Source organism: the organism of the source record quoted next, unplaced genomic scaffold (assembly GCF_019419815.1).
Source record: "Pyrus x bretschneideri cultivar Hongxiangsu unplaced genomic scaffold, Pyrus_bretschneideri_v1 Contig34, whole genome shotgun sequence".
Classification (NCBI taxonomy): Eukaryota; Viridiplantae; Streptophyta; class Magnoliopsida; order Rosales; family Rosaceae; genus Pyrus; species Pyrus x bretschneideri.
This window is the reverse complement of record NW_025999657.1, coordinates 1093959-1109526: the sequence shown is the minus strand read 5'-3', so window position 1 is coordinate 1109526 and position 15568 is coordinate 1093959. Positions and strand designations below refer to the sequence as shown.

General features: G+C 37.0%; 3 protein-coding genes across 8 annotated transcripts; 2 read left to right on the top strand and 1 right to left on the bottom strand.

Moving 5' to 3' along the window:
* Positions 1-5976: 5976 nt before the first annotated feature.
* LOC103931612 (pentatricopeptide repeat-containing protein At1g32415, mitochondrial) lies at positions 5977-10543 on the bottom strand. Of its 4 annotated transcripts, none has more exons than XR_007260952.1 (4): positions 8250-10543; positions 7737-7830; positions 6480-6927; positions 5977-6393 (listed from the first exon to the last, which is right to left on the bottom strand). XR_007260952.1 is itself a non-coding variant. In XM_018643585.2 (3 exons), the coding sequence occupies exons 1-2, from the start codon at positions 10474-10476 to the stop codon at positions 7740-7742; spliced, it is 2304 nt and encodes a 767-aa protein (XP_018499101.2). In that variant the 5' UTR covers positions 10477-10543; the 3' UTR covers positions 7007-7214; positions 7737-7739. The 4 variants fall into 4 exon arrangements, 1 of the variants encoding a protein (XP_018499101.2); XR_007260951.1 differs by having other exon boundaries at positions 7737-7816; XR_007260953.1 differs by lacking the exons at positions 5977-6393; positions 6480-6927 and adding an exon at positions 7007-7214.
* Positions 6267-7735, top strand: LOC103931602 (expansin-like B1). Its single transcript, XM_009341121.3, has 5 exons — positions 6267-6414; positions 6507-6613; positions 6706-6887; positions 7003-7135; positions 7423-7735. The coding sequence occupies exons 1-5, from the start codon at positions 6267-6269 to the stop codon at positions 7618-7620; spliced, it is 768 nt and encodes a 255-aa protein (XP_009339396.1). The 3' UTR covers positions 7621-7735.
* Positions 10544-11218: 675 nt separating the features above from the next.
* LOC103961094 (transcription factor MAMYB) lies at positions 11219-14003 on the top strand. 3 transcript variants are annotated; one of them, XM_048591602.1, is made up of 3 exons: positions 11284-11372; positions 12395-12465; positions 12711-14003. In XM_048591602.1, exon 3 carries the CDS (start codon positions 12818-12820, stop codon positions 13766-13768), a length of 951 nt encoding a protein of 316 aa, XP_048447559.1. In that variant the 5' UTR covers positions 11284-11372; positions 12395-12465; positions 12711-12817; the 3' UTR covers positions 13769-14003. The 3 variants fall into 3 exon arrangements, with proteins under 3 accessions (XP_009371880.2, XP_048447559.1, XP_048447560.1); XM_048591603.1 differs by having other exon boundaries at positions 11302-11372; positions 12403-12465; XM_009373605.3 differs by lacking the exon at positions 12395-12465 and having other exon boundaries at positions 11219-11372.
* The last annotated feature ends 1565 nt before the right edge of the window (positions 14004-15568 follow it).

The window sequence follows — 15568 nt, the reverse complement described above, 5'->3', positions numbered from 1 at the left end:
GCCTCCTTCTTCGCAATTCCTCATGCATCTCTCTCTGTCTCTCCCTCGTTAGGTCATCCAAAAAGTCATTTTTCTAATTACAAGACTCGGATGTTTCTTAACTGGATCGGAAATTTATAAATGACTTCCTCCCTGAGGTTGCCTTGGATACGAATCTCGAACCGAATCCGATCTATAGTCTCCCGATTTCTTTGCTTGATCGAGTTCGGCTATTCGACGACAGCCTTAACAGAGCCTTTTCGATGTTTATCTTCAGCCGCGAGCACCAACAATTAATTGGTTCTTTTTAGGGTATTTTTTTGTTTGTAATAATCATTTTTCATTGTTATTGGAAATTTGGATCTCTGTTTTTTGGGTTTTGAATGGGGGTAAGCCTTTGTTATTGAAACTTCGATAATTCTCCAAGTTGCAGGGGACCATCTGCAATTCGTGAAGAAGAAAGGGCTATGCCCTTCTAATTTTCAATATATTCATTTTGATAGTTTTAATAGAAAATAAATTAAAATATAACAATAATTTATTGTTAGTCCAACTTCTTAGTATGACTCTACTCCAAACGTTTCACTAAGTTAGTTCAGCTCAGTCTAGTCTAACCGAGTCCAGGTTAGTTCTTGAATCTAGTCCAGTCTGAAATTGTCCGATGCAACAAACACACCCTAAGAGAGGGGTGGGTATGAAAAGAGTGTATGAGGTGAATATAATGTGAAAAATTAGAATAAAAGAGGTAGGTTAGTATGTAAGGGTGAAAAAAATGTGAAAAATGGTGTAGAAATGCCATAGCTATTTGTGGGAACAAAAAAATTAGATTTTTTTTTTTTTTTAAATTTCATTTGGGAAAAAAAAATCAAACAGCTAGCTGACATCAGCAAGTTATTGCTGCTAATATTAGTGCGCTGGAGGGTGACATATGGGCCTAAAAAAAGGGTCTGAGAGGGTGACTAGAAGTAGCCAGCTCGATAGTCAAAAGGCCATTATTTGGCCTGGTGAATTCCACACATTTTTTGCCCAGCCTTTCATTGGCTGTTTTACCAAAAAGGGGCTAAAAAAAGGGTCTATGGCCTTTTAGCCATCTCCATTAGAGGTGGTCTAAGGATCCCTCTATTAAAATGTTGTATGTTGGACATGTTGTAGAGCACGAACATGGATGTACTTTTATCCATGTTCATCACCAAGCCAAAGTTGTGATATTAGCATGTAATAAGTTTAATAATTGTGTCGTGTTCAAGTTTAGAAAAGATGACCTAACTAATATCGTGTCATGTTTGAGTTGACTCTAATTATATATCGGCTGGCATGAAAGTTTGAACACGAGTTGTCACCCGTACCCCAGATGTCACGGTAGCCCAGGTCATCAAACGCAAGTGCAATCGTATATGCGAGTTTTTTTTTTTTTTTTTTGGTAAACTCGTATATGCGAGTTAAGCTAAGCCCACAAGATCTGAATTTAGACCAGAGTGTCGATACGACCTTCCTCAACTCATGTAAGCTAAAAGGGTAGCTTATGATGCAAGTTATTCCCATCCTTAGCTCATCAGATTGAAACTTTTGCATAGGGGTCCAAACCCTAAAATGGTTTCCATGTCATCGATGACATATATGGTTGAATTGACTTCTTTCCTCTCCTTTATTTAGTGGTAGTCTACGTCGGCATATACTGAAGGCCTATTCATAAACCGCTCCATGTCAACGGACTTGGATCCTCTCCTTGAGGAGAGGATCCTCCTAACCAAATGACTTGGACTGTTGGATAAAAATTCAACGGCTACAAATAAGAAGTTATTTTAAAATTATAATAATTATAACCGTTAAATTTTCATCCAACAGTCCAAATTCTTTGATCAGAAGGATCCTCTCTTTGGACTCAGGAGAGAATCCAAATCCCATGTCGACAAGAAGAGAGAGATGCTAAATCCATCAAACATAAGTTCTTAAAAATAACAAAACATAAAAAACGAACTGACAACTAACTCACGCAGCCACGTGGGCCCCTGATACCTGACACGTGCAGATAAGGCGTGAGGTCACACACAATCATCTATCTCCTCTCGCCGCTCACGTCACTCTCCCGTTTATTCTTGTGTTATTATTTGTTTTTTGTTTCGTTGTTTGTTTTTTATACCATCATTCCATGAACCTTTTATTTACTTACTGAGAAACAATCGCTATTTTTAAAATATTAATTAAGAATTAGTCACTATTTAAAATATTTATTGACTATTTTAAAAATATTTATATTTATTGAGGAATAGTCACTATTTTATGAATATTTATTTAGAAATAATCCCTATTTCTAAAATATTAATTGAGAAATAACTACTATTTTAAAATATTAATTGATAAACAATCACCATTTGTAAAATATTTGATATTATGGATTAATCAAACTTTATTAGGAACTGTTTCTTAATTAATAATTTCTAATAAACAATAATGAAGAGGATATAGAGAGATAGATTGTGAGAAAGTAAAATGTTGGTCCACACAAATCTTACCAAAGTTGACCAAGGGTGAAGAGAGAGAGAGAAAGAGAGTGAGAGGAGGGAGGATGGAATTTGGGGAAAACAAAAAGATGACATGAAAGATGGAAGATCCTTCTAATAACGAAATCTGGACCGTTCAAAATTAATTCAACGGTTTCAAATAGAGGATATTCTAAAAGTTATAATAATTGCAACCGTTGGATTAAATTTGAACGGCCCGGATTTCTTGGTCAACAGGATCCCCATCTTGTGCTCAAGAGAGGATCCTCTTCCGTGAAAGATGGGAGAAAAAGAGAAAGAAGGTTGGGTGAACTGGTGAAAGATGAGAAGGAAAGGAATCCGAGGAAAATAAAAAAGTGATGGTAAAGATGTGAAAAAGAGAAAGAAAACTAACATTTCATGTGAAAGAGGACCTGGATTGTCTGCCCTCTTTATCCCATATCCTTCACATCTTCTCCTATTTATGTGGTCACAGTTAAACCACGTCAACATTTTATATTGATTTTTTTTTATAGAAATAATAAGACAAAAAACAATGGGAATATAAAATGTTGACGTGGCTTAACCGTGATCACAGAAATAGGAGGGGATGGGAAAGGTATGGGATGGGGAGGGCAGACAATTCCAGTTCGTGAAATAGGCATGCGTGTCAGTGCACGTAATGTGTGACATGTGGCAATTTTTTTTGCATTAACCATTAAATAAAGTTGTTTGAATAATTTTGGTTAAAATTAAAGTTTTGAAGTCATTTTTTATTAGTTTCATGTAATTTAAACCAGTAGCAAAGTGGCAAAGCCAATATTTAAAATAACGGGTCATGATTTCGACAAAAAAAACTTCATTGGACCATTTCTTGTCGAGCACCTGGTGATTCCTTCCAACATATGTCGACAATGAGAGGCTTGTCAGGCCGAAAATAGGAAATTGTAAAGTTATGTTGAAGATTGTCAAGGCTTGTCAACATAGACATTTCATCGAGCACTAAGTGTGCACAGTAAAGTCGCATGCAAGAAGAGAGAAAAGGTAGATACAGGAATGATAGAAAAGTATGGAAGAAGGAGGTTGTAATTTAGTGTTGCTAACTTTTTCTTTTTTTTTTTCTAGTTGTTTATAGGAGTCAAATACAAATACATAGACAAATATACATAGTGATGTTGAACTTGTTAGAGTCATGAACACCCAATGACCCCATACTAGCTCCACCATCGATTTAAACTAAGCTTATTTACGGTAAAATCTCATGAAACTTAAACTCGAGTATCATTTAACCAATCAGCCTTATTGTGTCATGTTAACAATTTTAACAGATTTATTAATGGACTTTACTAGTAAGAAGCAAAGTGAGAACGAGTTAAGTTTTCGAAATTAAGTAACAAAAGTTTAAGTTTCAGATTGAAGTGAAATTTCAAAGAGTACAGAGATAGTTAAGCCATTAACCTACATATTCAAAGGAAAATCGTGTTAGTACTAATTACGATGGCAAGCCTAACAATGCAAGTCACATTGTCTTGCAACATATATTTATGAATCCTTTAACAAGAGGGATCCTCATTTTTCAAAAAAAATTAGGACACTCTCTTGGCTGTTAGATTGCCTTTAATGAAATTGTGTGGTCTGTGATTTAATCTCAACCACAGAATTTCATTAAAAGGCAATCCAACAGTCAAGAGGATGTTCTCATTTTTTTGGAAAATAAGAATCCCTCTTGTTAAACGATCTATATATATATATATATTATTTAACACTTGAAATGGTATTCTCTTTGCATTGGTACCACCATGCAATAAAATAAAAACATATCATATTAAGGATGATCAAGTTGGAAGAAGGGGCATGCTTGGAGTGGACTTCAAGGAAAAATGAAACCTTATTAAAAAGAGACTTACTATGCTTTAAAACAAAGTACAAATATATTACTACAACACTATATCATTGTATACATCCAACTGCTGTATCTAATAATTACCATCAATTAAAATTAATACTATAAGTTGTACTTGCAAAACCACCATTTCACGTTTGGGCCGGACAAGGATCCTCTTTGTGGGGATCCAAATGATCAATCAATCGCAATCGTTCATCGTTTATCGAACATCGTGTGGTCAATTTTTGTTGGATACTGTTTATATTTAATTTTAAACAAAATTAATTTCTAACCGCACGATCTACGATAAACGGATACAATTGATTGATCATTTGGCTCCCCACAAATAGGATCCGGATGGGATCCTACTCCGTTTGGGCCATCTAAACCCAATAATTATGATTATACGAAGGCCTTTTAGCTAAAATGGTTTCTAAAATTAGCATAATTCTTCATTTTGGTCTCTGAGATTTAAAATCAATAGAAGTGGTTATTGAGATTGTCTACCATCAATCATTTTAGCCCTTCTATGAAAAATCTCCATTAAATTTAGGGTATTTTTGTCAAACCAACCCCTCCACTTGAATGGGTGGTTTCTTCAATTTAACAGAGATTTTTCACAGTATAATCAAAATGATTGGCTGTGAAAAATCTCATGGACACCTTCTATTATTTTTTTAATCTAAGATACTAAAATGAAGAACTATTTCGCTAAAAAAAAACCTTACGTGAAGGAAGGGTGTTTCCTAAAACCTTCCCCATCCCCAAAAATTCACAGCCCGTGTGCTCATATACATATATAACTAGCTCTTAGGTGGGAAAATTTGAGATGCCTAACACATTACATACATAGGGTTTACTTATCTAGTGCAAAAGCCCCTAACTTTCTCTTGTATTTCCAACATAATTTCCAACCAAATCTCTTTACTGCGTATTCAAAAGTCTCAATATTCGATTCTGACCACTCTCACTAGGGTTTATTAAAGCCATTGTCAATTGCGACCCAACAAGTTGTGATAGAAACAAATATTTTTCATCATATAAATTAATGCTTATCCACAATATAGATAAATCTTTTACTGTCACGCTTATTCTATTACTAGTCCAAGTGTTATACTATCTGTGTAACATACTTATGATTGATATTCATCGACTTCCAGTATAATAACAACAAATAGATCTTATGTGTTGATATAATCTATGTAAATATGTAGTATCACGTGATAGTGTGAAAAACACAAACATCGATAGACGGAAACAAAGAAAATAACATGATGAGTGCCTACCTACCTGATGGAGAAAATTGAATAGAGCACTCATTTGGATTTGGTTAAGCAAATGACAGTTTAGCAAATGACTTTTTTTTTATTAATTTAATCAATACCAAAAGAATTACACAATAGGACATGAAATGATTACAAACACATCCCAAAGGTGAGAAACAAGTTTTCCACAATATTATTTTAAATCATGTAAATAATCTGGCTAGGAAGGTAGCCGACAAACCACAAGTAACAGAACTCCACTAATCATAATTCCTAAAAAAAAATGATAACGAGACTCTTTCAAAAGTGGGGCTCTCTTTAGACTCTTTGTCACCTCATGTTTTTCACACAATGTTTTACAATGTTGATGTTGGTATGGAAATTAACATTAAATCGCGAGGTAACAGAGAGTTCACGGAGAGTCTCGCTTTGAGAGATTCTCCTTAGCGTTTCTATTCAAAAAAAAAAAAAAAGCAAAACAAATATTCTTGGGCAGAGCAGAATGTCAAAGTTAGTAAAGCTTACCAAATTTGAAGATGGCCTTTACAGTTTACTATAAATACGAGTAAACATTTAGCTATAGGTTCGTGCAATATTGCAATACCACCTTTGCAATAATATTGATCATTAGCAAGCTCTCCTTTCTCTATTTTGCTAATGGCTTTCTCTCTTGGGTCTCAAGTACTCTCCCTTCTCATTGTTTTGCTTTTACTGCAATCTCCGAGCGAGGCTGCAACGTGCAGTGACTGCTTCATTCACTCTCGAGCAACTTATTATCCGAATTCTGAAGCACAAGGAACAGACAGTAAGAGACTTTTAATCAAAGAAAAAGAATGAGCAAAATCTTTTATGTTGCAGGCATATGCTTACTAGATATTTTCTTGTATCGAACTGCAGGTGGTGCATGTGGATTTGGTTCATTTGGAGCAACACTCAATGGCGGGGATGTCTCAGCTGCCTCTGACCTCTATCGCAGTGGCCTCGGATGTGGAGCTTGTTACCAGGTGAGCATGCACGATTGTAAGATGTGTGTGTGTGTGCGCAAACGCGTGTTCAATTTTTGTGATCATAATTAATTTTCTTGATGGTTCCCTAGGTGAGGTGCACCAATAGTGCCTATTGCACAGACAAAGGAGTAACTGTAGTTATAACTGACCAAGGCTCGAGTGATGGCACAGACTTCATCATGAGTAAGCAAGCGTTTGGCCGGATGGCTCAAAGCACTGAAGCAGCTGCTTCTCTGCTGTCACTTGGTGTCATTGATATTGAGTACAGACGGTAATTAACAGCCTAAATCCTGAAAGCAACTTTGAGGAACCTGCATGATTTTGTGATAAATCTATATGACTCAAGTAGCTCCTCAATAATCTGTCCTCTTTTTCCAAACATGCAGTGTTTCATGCAGCTATCCAAACAAAAATATTACAATCAAGATCGATGAGCACAGCAACAATCCTTATTATTTGGCTTTTGTAATATGGTACCAGCAAGGGAAGAAAGATATCACCGCTGTCCAGCTGTGTGAGGTGTGTGTGTGTGAGTCAGGATATTCAATACATATGAACCAAACCAACTTGCCTTGCTCTTCACAAGCACTGGCTTTTTCTTGAAATAAAATTAAAAGATTTGTTAGGTAGACAAATTATATCATATGTTTGTTTATAGCTAATAAAACTCTTGTTCTTAATCATCAACCTAGTTTTAATTACTTGCTTTTATTGTTAATTAAATATGTCACCTTCCTCATTACACATATAATTGAAATAATATATATTTATATTTATATTAACTTATATTTAAAAAATTGCTGCAGACAACAAACTTTGTATGCGTAGTACTGGACAGGAGTATTGGAGCAATTTGGACAACAACTTCAGCACCAAGTGGTGGACCCTTGCAAATAAGAATGTTATTCAGCGATGATGACGAGACTTGGGTTGTTCCTCCGAACACTATACCACAAGACTGGAAAGTTGGACAAACATATGACACTGGAGTTCAAGTTAACTGATCAGATCAGATCGGATTTTATTAATCCTGTTTAATTATCAATTTTTATTAGTTTCTTAAAATTTGTTTTGTTTTGCAAATTGGAAGAATGAATGTATACGAGACTAAATTCCTCACCTTTTAAGGTATTGGGTGACATAATTGGCTGCTCCAATATTCCTCAAAGTTCCCTCCTATGTGGATATTGGACCTTTTCCCTGCAAAAACAAAACTGTTCAAAAGGTGCTAATCAGATTTTGATACCATAAAAAATATGATCAGAATGTACGAGGTTTATCACGCTCTTAAGGAACATATAAACACTCCTCGGGATAAAAATTGATATTGGCATAGAGGCAGCAACTATTTTAAGTGTTCTTATGAATTCAAAAAGTAAAACAAACTACAGAAATTTGCATCAAACCAACCTCTTTAATCAAGTGAAGGAACCTCTGTCTGTCAAACATATTTCCGTTCACTCCATGTTCCTTTCCACTATTATATGCTTTCTTCCTTCCATTATTTTCAAACGGCATTTGGTATAATGAAATCGTGAGAGGATTTTCCTCAACATTCAGAGCAGGCATGTCATGAGTTTCCAGTGTAGGTTAAACTTTCTTGATATATTAGATGCATAGATTTATGACTCACTAATAGTGCCAAATACAAGGGATAGCATCTCATCCACTTCGGGATGGAGTTTATCGCCTGAGAGGAATACATTAACTTTCCCTTGCACCAGAATCCAACTGCATCCAGGAACCTTTCTCACTCCTTTGAATCCCATCTCCCTTCTCAGCTGTCTTTCCTCAATATGCTGACCATTTGCTGCATATATGTTGCAAAGCACCACATGGGCTGGTGCATTTAAAGGATCCAGCTCTAGGAGATTTTTGGCTGCATATCTAGCAACATCAGCATTCGTTTCACCAAATCCGCATATACCAAGCAATGCACCCCAAACAGTGCGATCTGGTTTGAAGGGAAGCCTTGAAACAAATTCTCCTGCTTCTTTTACTTTCCCAGCTCTTCCCAGAAGATTAATCATACAAATGTAATGCTCCAAAGCTGGTTGAATTGCATAAACATTGCTCATGGCATGGAAAAAATCCCACCCTCTCTGGACAAGCCCTGCATGGCTACATGCTGATAGGATGCCCAAAAAAGTGACCGAATTTGGTCGGATTGTAGATTTGACCATGGCTCCAAAGATCTTCAGAGTCTCATTTGCCTGTCCGTGGTCTGAAAACCCCATAATCATGGAATTCCAAGAAATCAAATCCCGGAAACACATGTTTGAGAATGTACGGTAAGCATCATCTAGCTCCCCACATTTGGCATACATGGAAATCAGTGCGTTGTTAATAAACAAGTCAAATTCATACTGTGTTTTGATCAGCAGGCTGTGGAACTGTTTCCCAGAATCAAGATATGCCATTGCACCTGCAGCTCCAAGAAGAACTGAATATGTTGAACTGAGAGGCAAAACACCTTCTGACCTCATTTCTGAAAACAAATTGGTAGCTTCAGCAAAAAGCTCATTTTGGATGTGCCCCGAAATCATCACTGTCCATGCAATTGCATCCTTATCTGGCATGATTTGAAACATATTACAAGCCTTTGATACTTGTCCAACGCTAAAATACCCAGTTATCATAGACGTCCAAGAGATCTTGTCTCGGATGGGTGCATTGTCAAAGCAAATTTGTGCCTGTTCTAGCTGCCCAATCTGTATGTAACCGTTAATCATAGAATTACAAGACTGCGCAGTACAGTTACTTGAGTTCTTGATGAAAAGAAAGCACGCGGAATCCATGATACCATAGGCCGAGTACATGTGAATGAGGCTCTTTGATAATCTGCCATCATAATCATCGTGGTCCCAACCATCGACAATCAACTGAGCATGTAGTTGCTTGACAAGATGAGGCAAACCAATACCCGCACAAGCATAAACAAGCGATATGAAGGTCTCTCCGTTTGGTTTTGTGTCGTAGTTCCCCTTAAGTTCAAGAAATAGCGACAGAGCTTCTTTATAGAAGCCATTCCAAGAAAAGCCGCCAATCATGGCTGTCCAAGAAACAACATTCCTCTCAGGCATTTTTTGAAACAAAGAGTATCCCTCATCCACATGGCCAGACCGACAGTAACCGGATATCATGCTAGTCCAAGTAATCACATTCCTATCGAGCATCTCATCAAACAAAACTCTTGCTTCGTCCATTCTACAATTCTCAGCATACCCAGAAATCATAGCATTCCAAGAAACAACATTCTTCGTCGGCATTTGGTCAAAAACCTGCCCTGCTCCCTCCAAATCCCCATTCTTAATCAACCCAGCAATCATCGAATTCCAAGAAAAAACGTTCCTCTCTGGCATCGCGTCAAACAACTGCCTCGCCTCGCCAATCCTCCCCGCATCCGCAAACCCACAGAGCATTGAAGTCCAGGAAACAACGTTTCTCTCTGGCATCTCATAAAAGAATCGCCAGCCCTCATTCAACCTCCCAGATTGCACATACCCAGACAACATTGCATTGTAAGAAACAATGTTCTTCTCGGGCATGATATCAAAGAGCATCCGTGCCTCATCGACCCAGCCACTTCTCGAGTATTTCGTGAGCAAACAAGTCCAGTGAACAATGCGGCCATGGCTGCTTCTCTCAGGCAATTTCTCAAGCAGCTTACGTGCGTCTTGACACCGACTTTGACAAAGACAGTGAAGAAGCTGAGAATCGTCGGGGGTGAGTTTAGCAGAATGGGTTCTCGAAAATGAAATCTGGGTTTTATAACATCGGCAATAAAAATTGCTGGAGCCAACTCTGATTAAGGTTTCTGAGAGATCAAAACGGAAGGGTTTATAAAATGAGGCGCGCATGAACGTGAAAAAAAAAATAACAAAATGGGGAGTGTATGCCAAGAGGTGCAGCTTGAGAGGAAAAAGTATTGGGATTTTAGAGCATCTCCGAGGAAGATATTAAAATATAAATGTTAAAGGTTAATTTAATAGTCAACGTGACAATGTTAGATCTTCTTTTTCTTAAATTTATATGTCAACTTTGACATAAAAAAGCTTATGTTTTAATTCACGTAGGATTGACATATCAGTTGGAACAAATTTAATTATGTGGCATTCTACTTAGAATTCGACATATTCTTTTAAAGATGGTCTTAAAAACGTTTGATAACCATTTTATTTTTATTTTATTTTTTAATTGAATGGTAAAAATTTATTTGATAACTCCTTTTATTTTTTTTGAAAAGCTAAAAACTAAAATATAAAAACTACTTTATTGAGTTTTTAAATTTTGGTTTTCAGTTTCATTTTTTTCTTGAAGCTCAAAGTAGTTTTCATTTAGTTTTCAGTTTTTAATTTGAATTTTGGTTGAAAATTGAAATCTTGTTTAGCAATTATTTTCAATTTTCAAACTAAAAAGTAGAATCTCAACTCCAAATTTTGAAAACTCAATGTCAAATTTTGAAAACTCAAAAAAATAATTTTCATATTTTTGAAGACTAACTAAACACGATTTCAAAAAGCAAAATGGTTATTAAAGGGTTTATTAAATTTTTTTTTTTCAAATGAAAAGGTTAATTAATTAATTAAACTAAAACCTGAAACGACGTAGTGTCGATGGTTTATGTTTGTTGCTGGATCTACTAAAGTACACGCCTCTCAAATCTCAATCTTGTCGGCTCCGTTCCCAGACTGACTCCAAATTTTATTACTGCAGGCTGCAGCCGCATCTCTCCTCCTCCGATTCTTGGGTTCCGGTATGAATCCCTAAATTTATTCACCTCTCTGTCTCCATTTTCTCTGATTCTTCTGCTAATCCAATTGATGAATATATATAAAATATTACATTTTTTTAATTATTAATTGTTTAACGATTCTACTGTTTAACTCATTGATTGGATTGGATTGGATTGCATGTCCTAGTTTTGAATTTTATCATCCGATCTCTCAATAATCCTGGCCGTATTTAAACGTTTGTGTTTTTTTCGATGGAGGGACTTGTAGTCGTCCTGTAGAATCAATGCCGTTTTTCCTACTAAAAAAATGGATTAGTTTACATATATTATATATATACATGGATGCATTGTATGTATGTGTTAGTTTTGAGTTCCCGTATGTTTTGTTATAGTATATAGTATAAGGTGAAAAACGAGATTGAAATACTATGAAAAGGTCTTAGGTATTACAAATTAACGTTATGCTCACAAGTTTATCTTTTTGTGACATTCAATATTTTCGTTTAGAAGTCCTTTTAAATTGATTGAAAGCGTTTTTGATAAAGTGTTTTTAGGTTATAAAAGCACTTGAGGTGCATTTTGGAAGAAGCACCAATTATGTGCTTCTTGCATAAAGCATCTAAGTGCTTTTCCAGGATTCACTTACATTTTTATTAGGTTTAACGTGATTGTATGTCTATAGAGTGACAAGTGAGTTGAGTTCCAATTTGGCCCATGCAGTTTCAATTACAACTAATTTCTCCGGATTGTTCTTCATTCGATTCTCTATCCCTTTGATGTGCCCAAAAGTTACTTTGTGGATTTGAAGTGTGATGATAATTGAAGTTGAAGTTGGATTGTTACCATATACTTAGGAATAGTAAAAACAGTGAGCAGGCTATCAAAATTTCATTAAACGAGAGGAATGGGAGATGTTCACAAGTTGAAGTCGATTGGCTTAAAACTTTAGCAAGTGAAAGTTTGTAGTTTGTTTCCTTTTTGTTTACTTTCTTGAATAATGTAGTGGGTGTTTAGTTATTTACAAGAATTTTTTCTAAAAAAAGTTTGAAAGGGGATCAGCAAGTGGCTTTGCCGTGGCAGTCAATCCTTGCAGGGGCCGTAAAGACTCACAGAGGTATTTTAGCCTTTCCTGACCACCATCGTGTGATTCACCAGTGCCAGGCATCGAACCCAATATGGCGCTCATAATTGTTGGGTGGTTTTTTATGTCTAATCTGTTTGGCATAAGGGCATTTTGTTTATGTTGAAAATATCAGTTTTTCAGATTTCTTTGTTCTTTTGGATAATCGTTTAGAGTATCTTTAATTTACATCTCGGGCTGGACATTATTGATACTTACCTTCCTATTTCACCTTTCAGCGCTGCTGCCAAAACGAAGCCGTCGCGTTTGACCTTCAGAAGAACCACAAGGGCTAGTAGTATATATAAAGGGCTGTGTCTAAAGCTTTTAGCTTCGAGATCCGAAAATGGAGTTTTTGGATGAGGACGCAAGGCCTAGGTTCCTCTTCCAATCCAAAGCAGTAGCTTCTTCTGCCACAGACCTGCAACCCCATTACAAGAATCTGAGCAAACCATTCATTTTCTTTACCATCTTGATCTCGTTTCTGTTAATGGGTCTTGCCTTCTTCCTCCTATCCGAACCCTACCAATCTCTTCTTATATGGGCCGCTCTCGCCCTCCTCATTGGCCCCTTTGCTCCTGCACCTGTCACTGGTGGTGACATTCGGGTTGGTCATGGCCCAGTCGTCGACTTCCCAGAAATTGCAACCCAAGTAGAGGATGAATCAAAGAAGAGGGTTTCTCAGAAGAGATCAAAACCACGTCGATTTGACGAATTGGGGGCAGATTCAACGCCCATGCCTGAAACTATTAGTGGGTCTGTGATAGAAAAGAAAAGGAGTGAGGCTTCCGAAGGTAATGGTAATGGGTCAGTGTTTTTTGGTGAAGAGACGGAGTGGGTTGAGGAGGATGTTGAGTTCTTGAAGAAACTGCTTTTGAAGCACCCGGTGGGGAAGCTCAGACGGTGGGAGGTTATCTCCGAATCATTTCAAGGAAAGCATAAGGTGGAGAGTGTGATAAAAAAGGCCAAAGAATTGGGAGAGAAGAAAGTGAGTGATTCAGATTCGTATGCAGAGTTTCTGAAGAAGCGTAAGCCCAATGACAAGAAAACTGAAAGTGGGAATCAAGAGTTGGGTGATGAGTCGGTGGCGGATAATGGTGAAGTGAAGAAAGAGAGTTGGTCTTCTACTGAAGACATTGCATTGCTGAATGCCTTGAAGGCATTTCCGAAGGAAGTGTCAATGAGGTGGGAGAAGATTGCAGCTGCTGTGCCTGGGAAGTCGAAGGCTGCTTGTGTGAAGAGAGTTGCTGAGTTGAAGAAGGGCTTTCGGAGCGCCAAGGCTTCTAACGAAGAGTAGACGAAGTTTGTCTGATCAAATTTTGAATCGGATCTGCATTTGCATTGAGGAGTTAATTTTGATGATTCATTGTTTTGTTTAAATTGAAATTGAGAATTGTTGCCTATGTTTGATCCGTAGGCAATTTCATATCATAGTTCCATTGGAGTTTGGTGATTGTCCGCCCTTACAAACATGCTGTAACTCATACCTCTAAGTTATTTATGGTTTGATATACAGAAGTAATATTCATGTACGATGTGATATATTTTAGTATTATTGTCTCGTGACGTTTTTTTGCACTTGTAATAGAGAGATCTCAAAATCGACTACCGCGAATGACAAATATATGTGACTGAGATCATCACCTCAAATCAAACTAAGCTAACATTTTATATGGGATCCGCATGATGTCAATCACACGGTTACGACCATTCCATCATGAATCATGGTGTGCTACCTCGTTCATATGACTAATTTTTAGGTGTACTTTGAAGCAGCATCGTCTAGTATTATTATTTCACTTAAATTATAAAACATATATATATATATATTTTAAGGTAAATTTCAATTTACTATCTTCATGTTTTGTGATTTTCAACATTTAGTACATCAAGTTTTTTTTTTGTCTCAAAGTTATACCTAAAGTGTAACTTTTGGGAGTCTCATACATTCAATAGTCAAACTGTTAAATCTTCCGTTAACTAATGACGTGATGCCTATATGAACAATAACAAGGCATCACGTGTCAATAAAAGGCCCACTTGAATATTAAAAAAAAAAATTTAATACAAAATAAATAAAATAAAATCCCCCCCCTCTGTCTCCTACCCCATCCTACTCCCTTCCTTCCTCTGCAATCCGCACCGGAGGTAAATTGTCTGCCCTCCTGTTTGGATATCTTTCCCATCTTCTTTTATTTTGTGCGATCACGGTTAAGTCACGTCAATATTTTATATTGATTTTTTTATAAAGATAATAAAATATAAAATAATAAGAATATAAAATGTTGACATGGCTTAATCGTAACCAGACAAATAGAAAGTGATGGAAAATGCAGCCAAACAAGGCAGACAATCTACCTCCACCTGCACCTCCCTCCCTTCCATCTCTCCTCTGCAACCCGCAACACCTCCACCATTCCTCTTCACACCACCACCTCCTCCACCATTCCTCTCCCAAGCCCCGCGAGAACAGAATCGCCCCCGAAAAAAAAAAAAAATTAAAAAAAAAATCTCGTATCTTCCTTCTTCCTTTCACCGCCGACCCACCTGCAAGTCCAAGCCACCGACCAACCTTCGCATCCGTCGTCATCTTCAAAAACAAAAAAAAAATAAAAGGTTTCGATTTACTGAAGGACTTGCTTGTAACTCAAGCCGTTTCCTCCATAATTCCACACCAGCTCCCCAAAATTTCAAAATCCAAGAGAATCCCATTTCTGGGAAATGTTAAATATGGTGCTCTCCAACGTTACAATCTATGAAATCGATGTGGGTCCGTTGCGTTTCGAGCTGGGAGACGACGGAATCGCAGTTATTGATTCTGGGGTCACCTGCAATCTGAATATGAATTGGCACTATTCTTACAGTGCTTGGAGTGCTTTGTTTTAGATGAAGGTCGTGCTTCGATTCAGAAGCAATCAAAAACCAAAACAATAAAATTCAAAACTTTCCCTCAAAAGTAAATTTCCCGAAAATCCCATCTTACGGAATCGGTACTTCCGAAACATGAGAATGCTGCTGGAGAAAAGCCTGCTGCATCAGAGCTTGTTGCTGCAGCTGCTTCAGAGAGAGAAGAAATTTGAGGGTTTTGCCGAGAAAT

Coding starts and splice junctions, on each gene's coding strand:
- LOC103931602 (XM_009341121.3), top strand. CDS start 6,267: ATGGCTTTCTCTCTTGGGTCTCAAGTACTCTCCCTTCTCATTGTTTTG. Junction 6,415..6,506: donor TGAAGCACAAGGAACAGACA/GTAAGAGACTTT, acceptor ATCGAACTGCAG/GTGGTGCATGTGGATTTGGT. Junction 6,614..6,705: donor GATGTGGAGCTTGTTACCAG/GTGAGCATGCAC, acceptor ATGGTTCCCTAG/GTGAGGTGCACCAATAGTGC.
- LOC103931612 (XM_018643585.2), bottom strand. CDS start 10,476: ATGCGCGCCTCATTTTATAAACCCTTCCGTTTTGATCTCTCAGAAACC. Junction 7,817..8,249: donor CCTTGTATTTGGCACTATTA/GTGAGTCATAAA, acceptor TTGTTTTTGCAG/GGAAAAGGTCCAATATCCAC.
- LOC103961094 (XM_009373605.3), top strand. CDS start 12,818: ATGGAGTTTTTGGATGAGGACGCAAGGCCTAGGTTCCTCTTCCAATCC.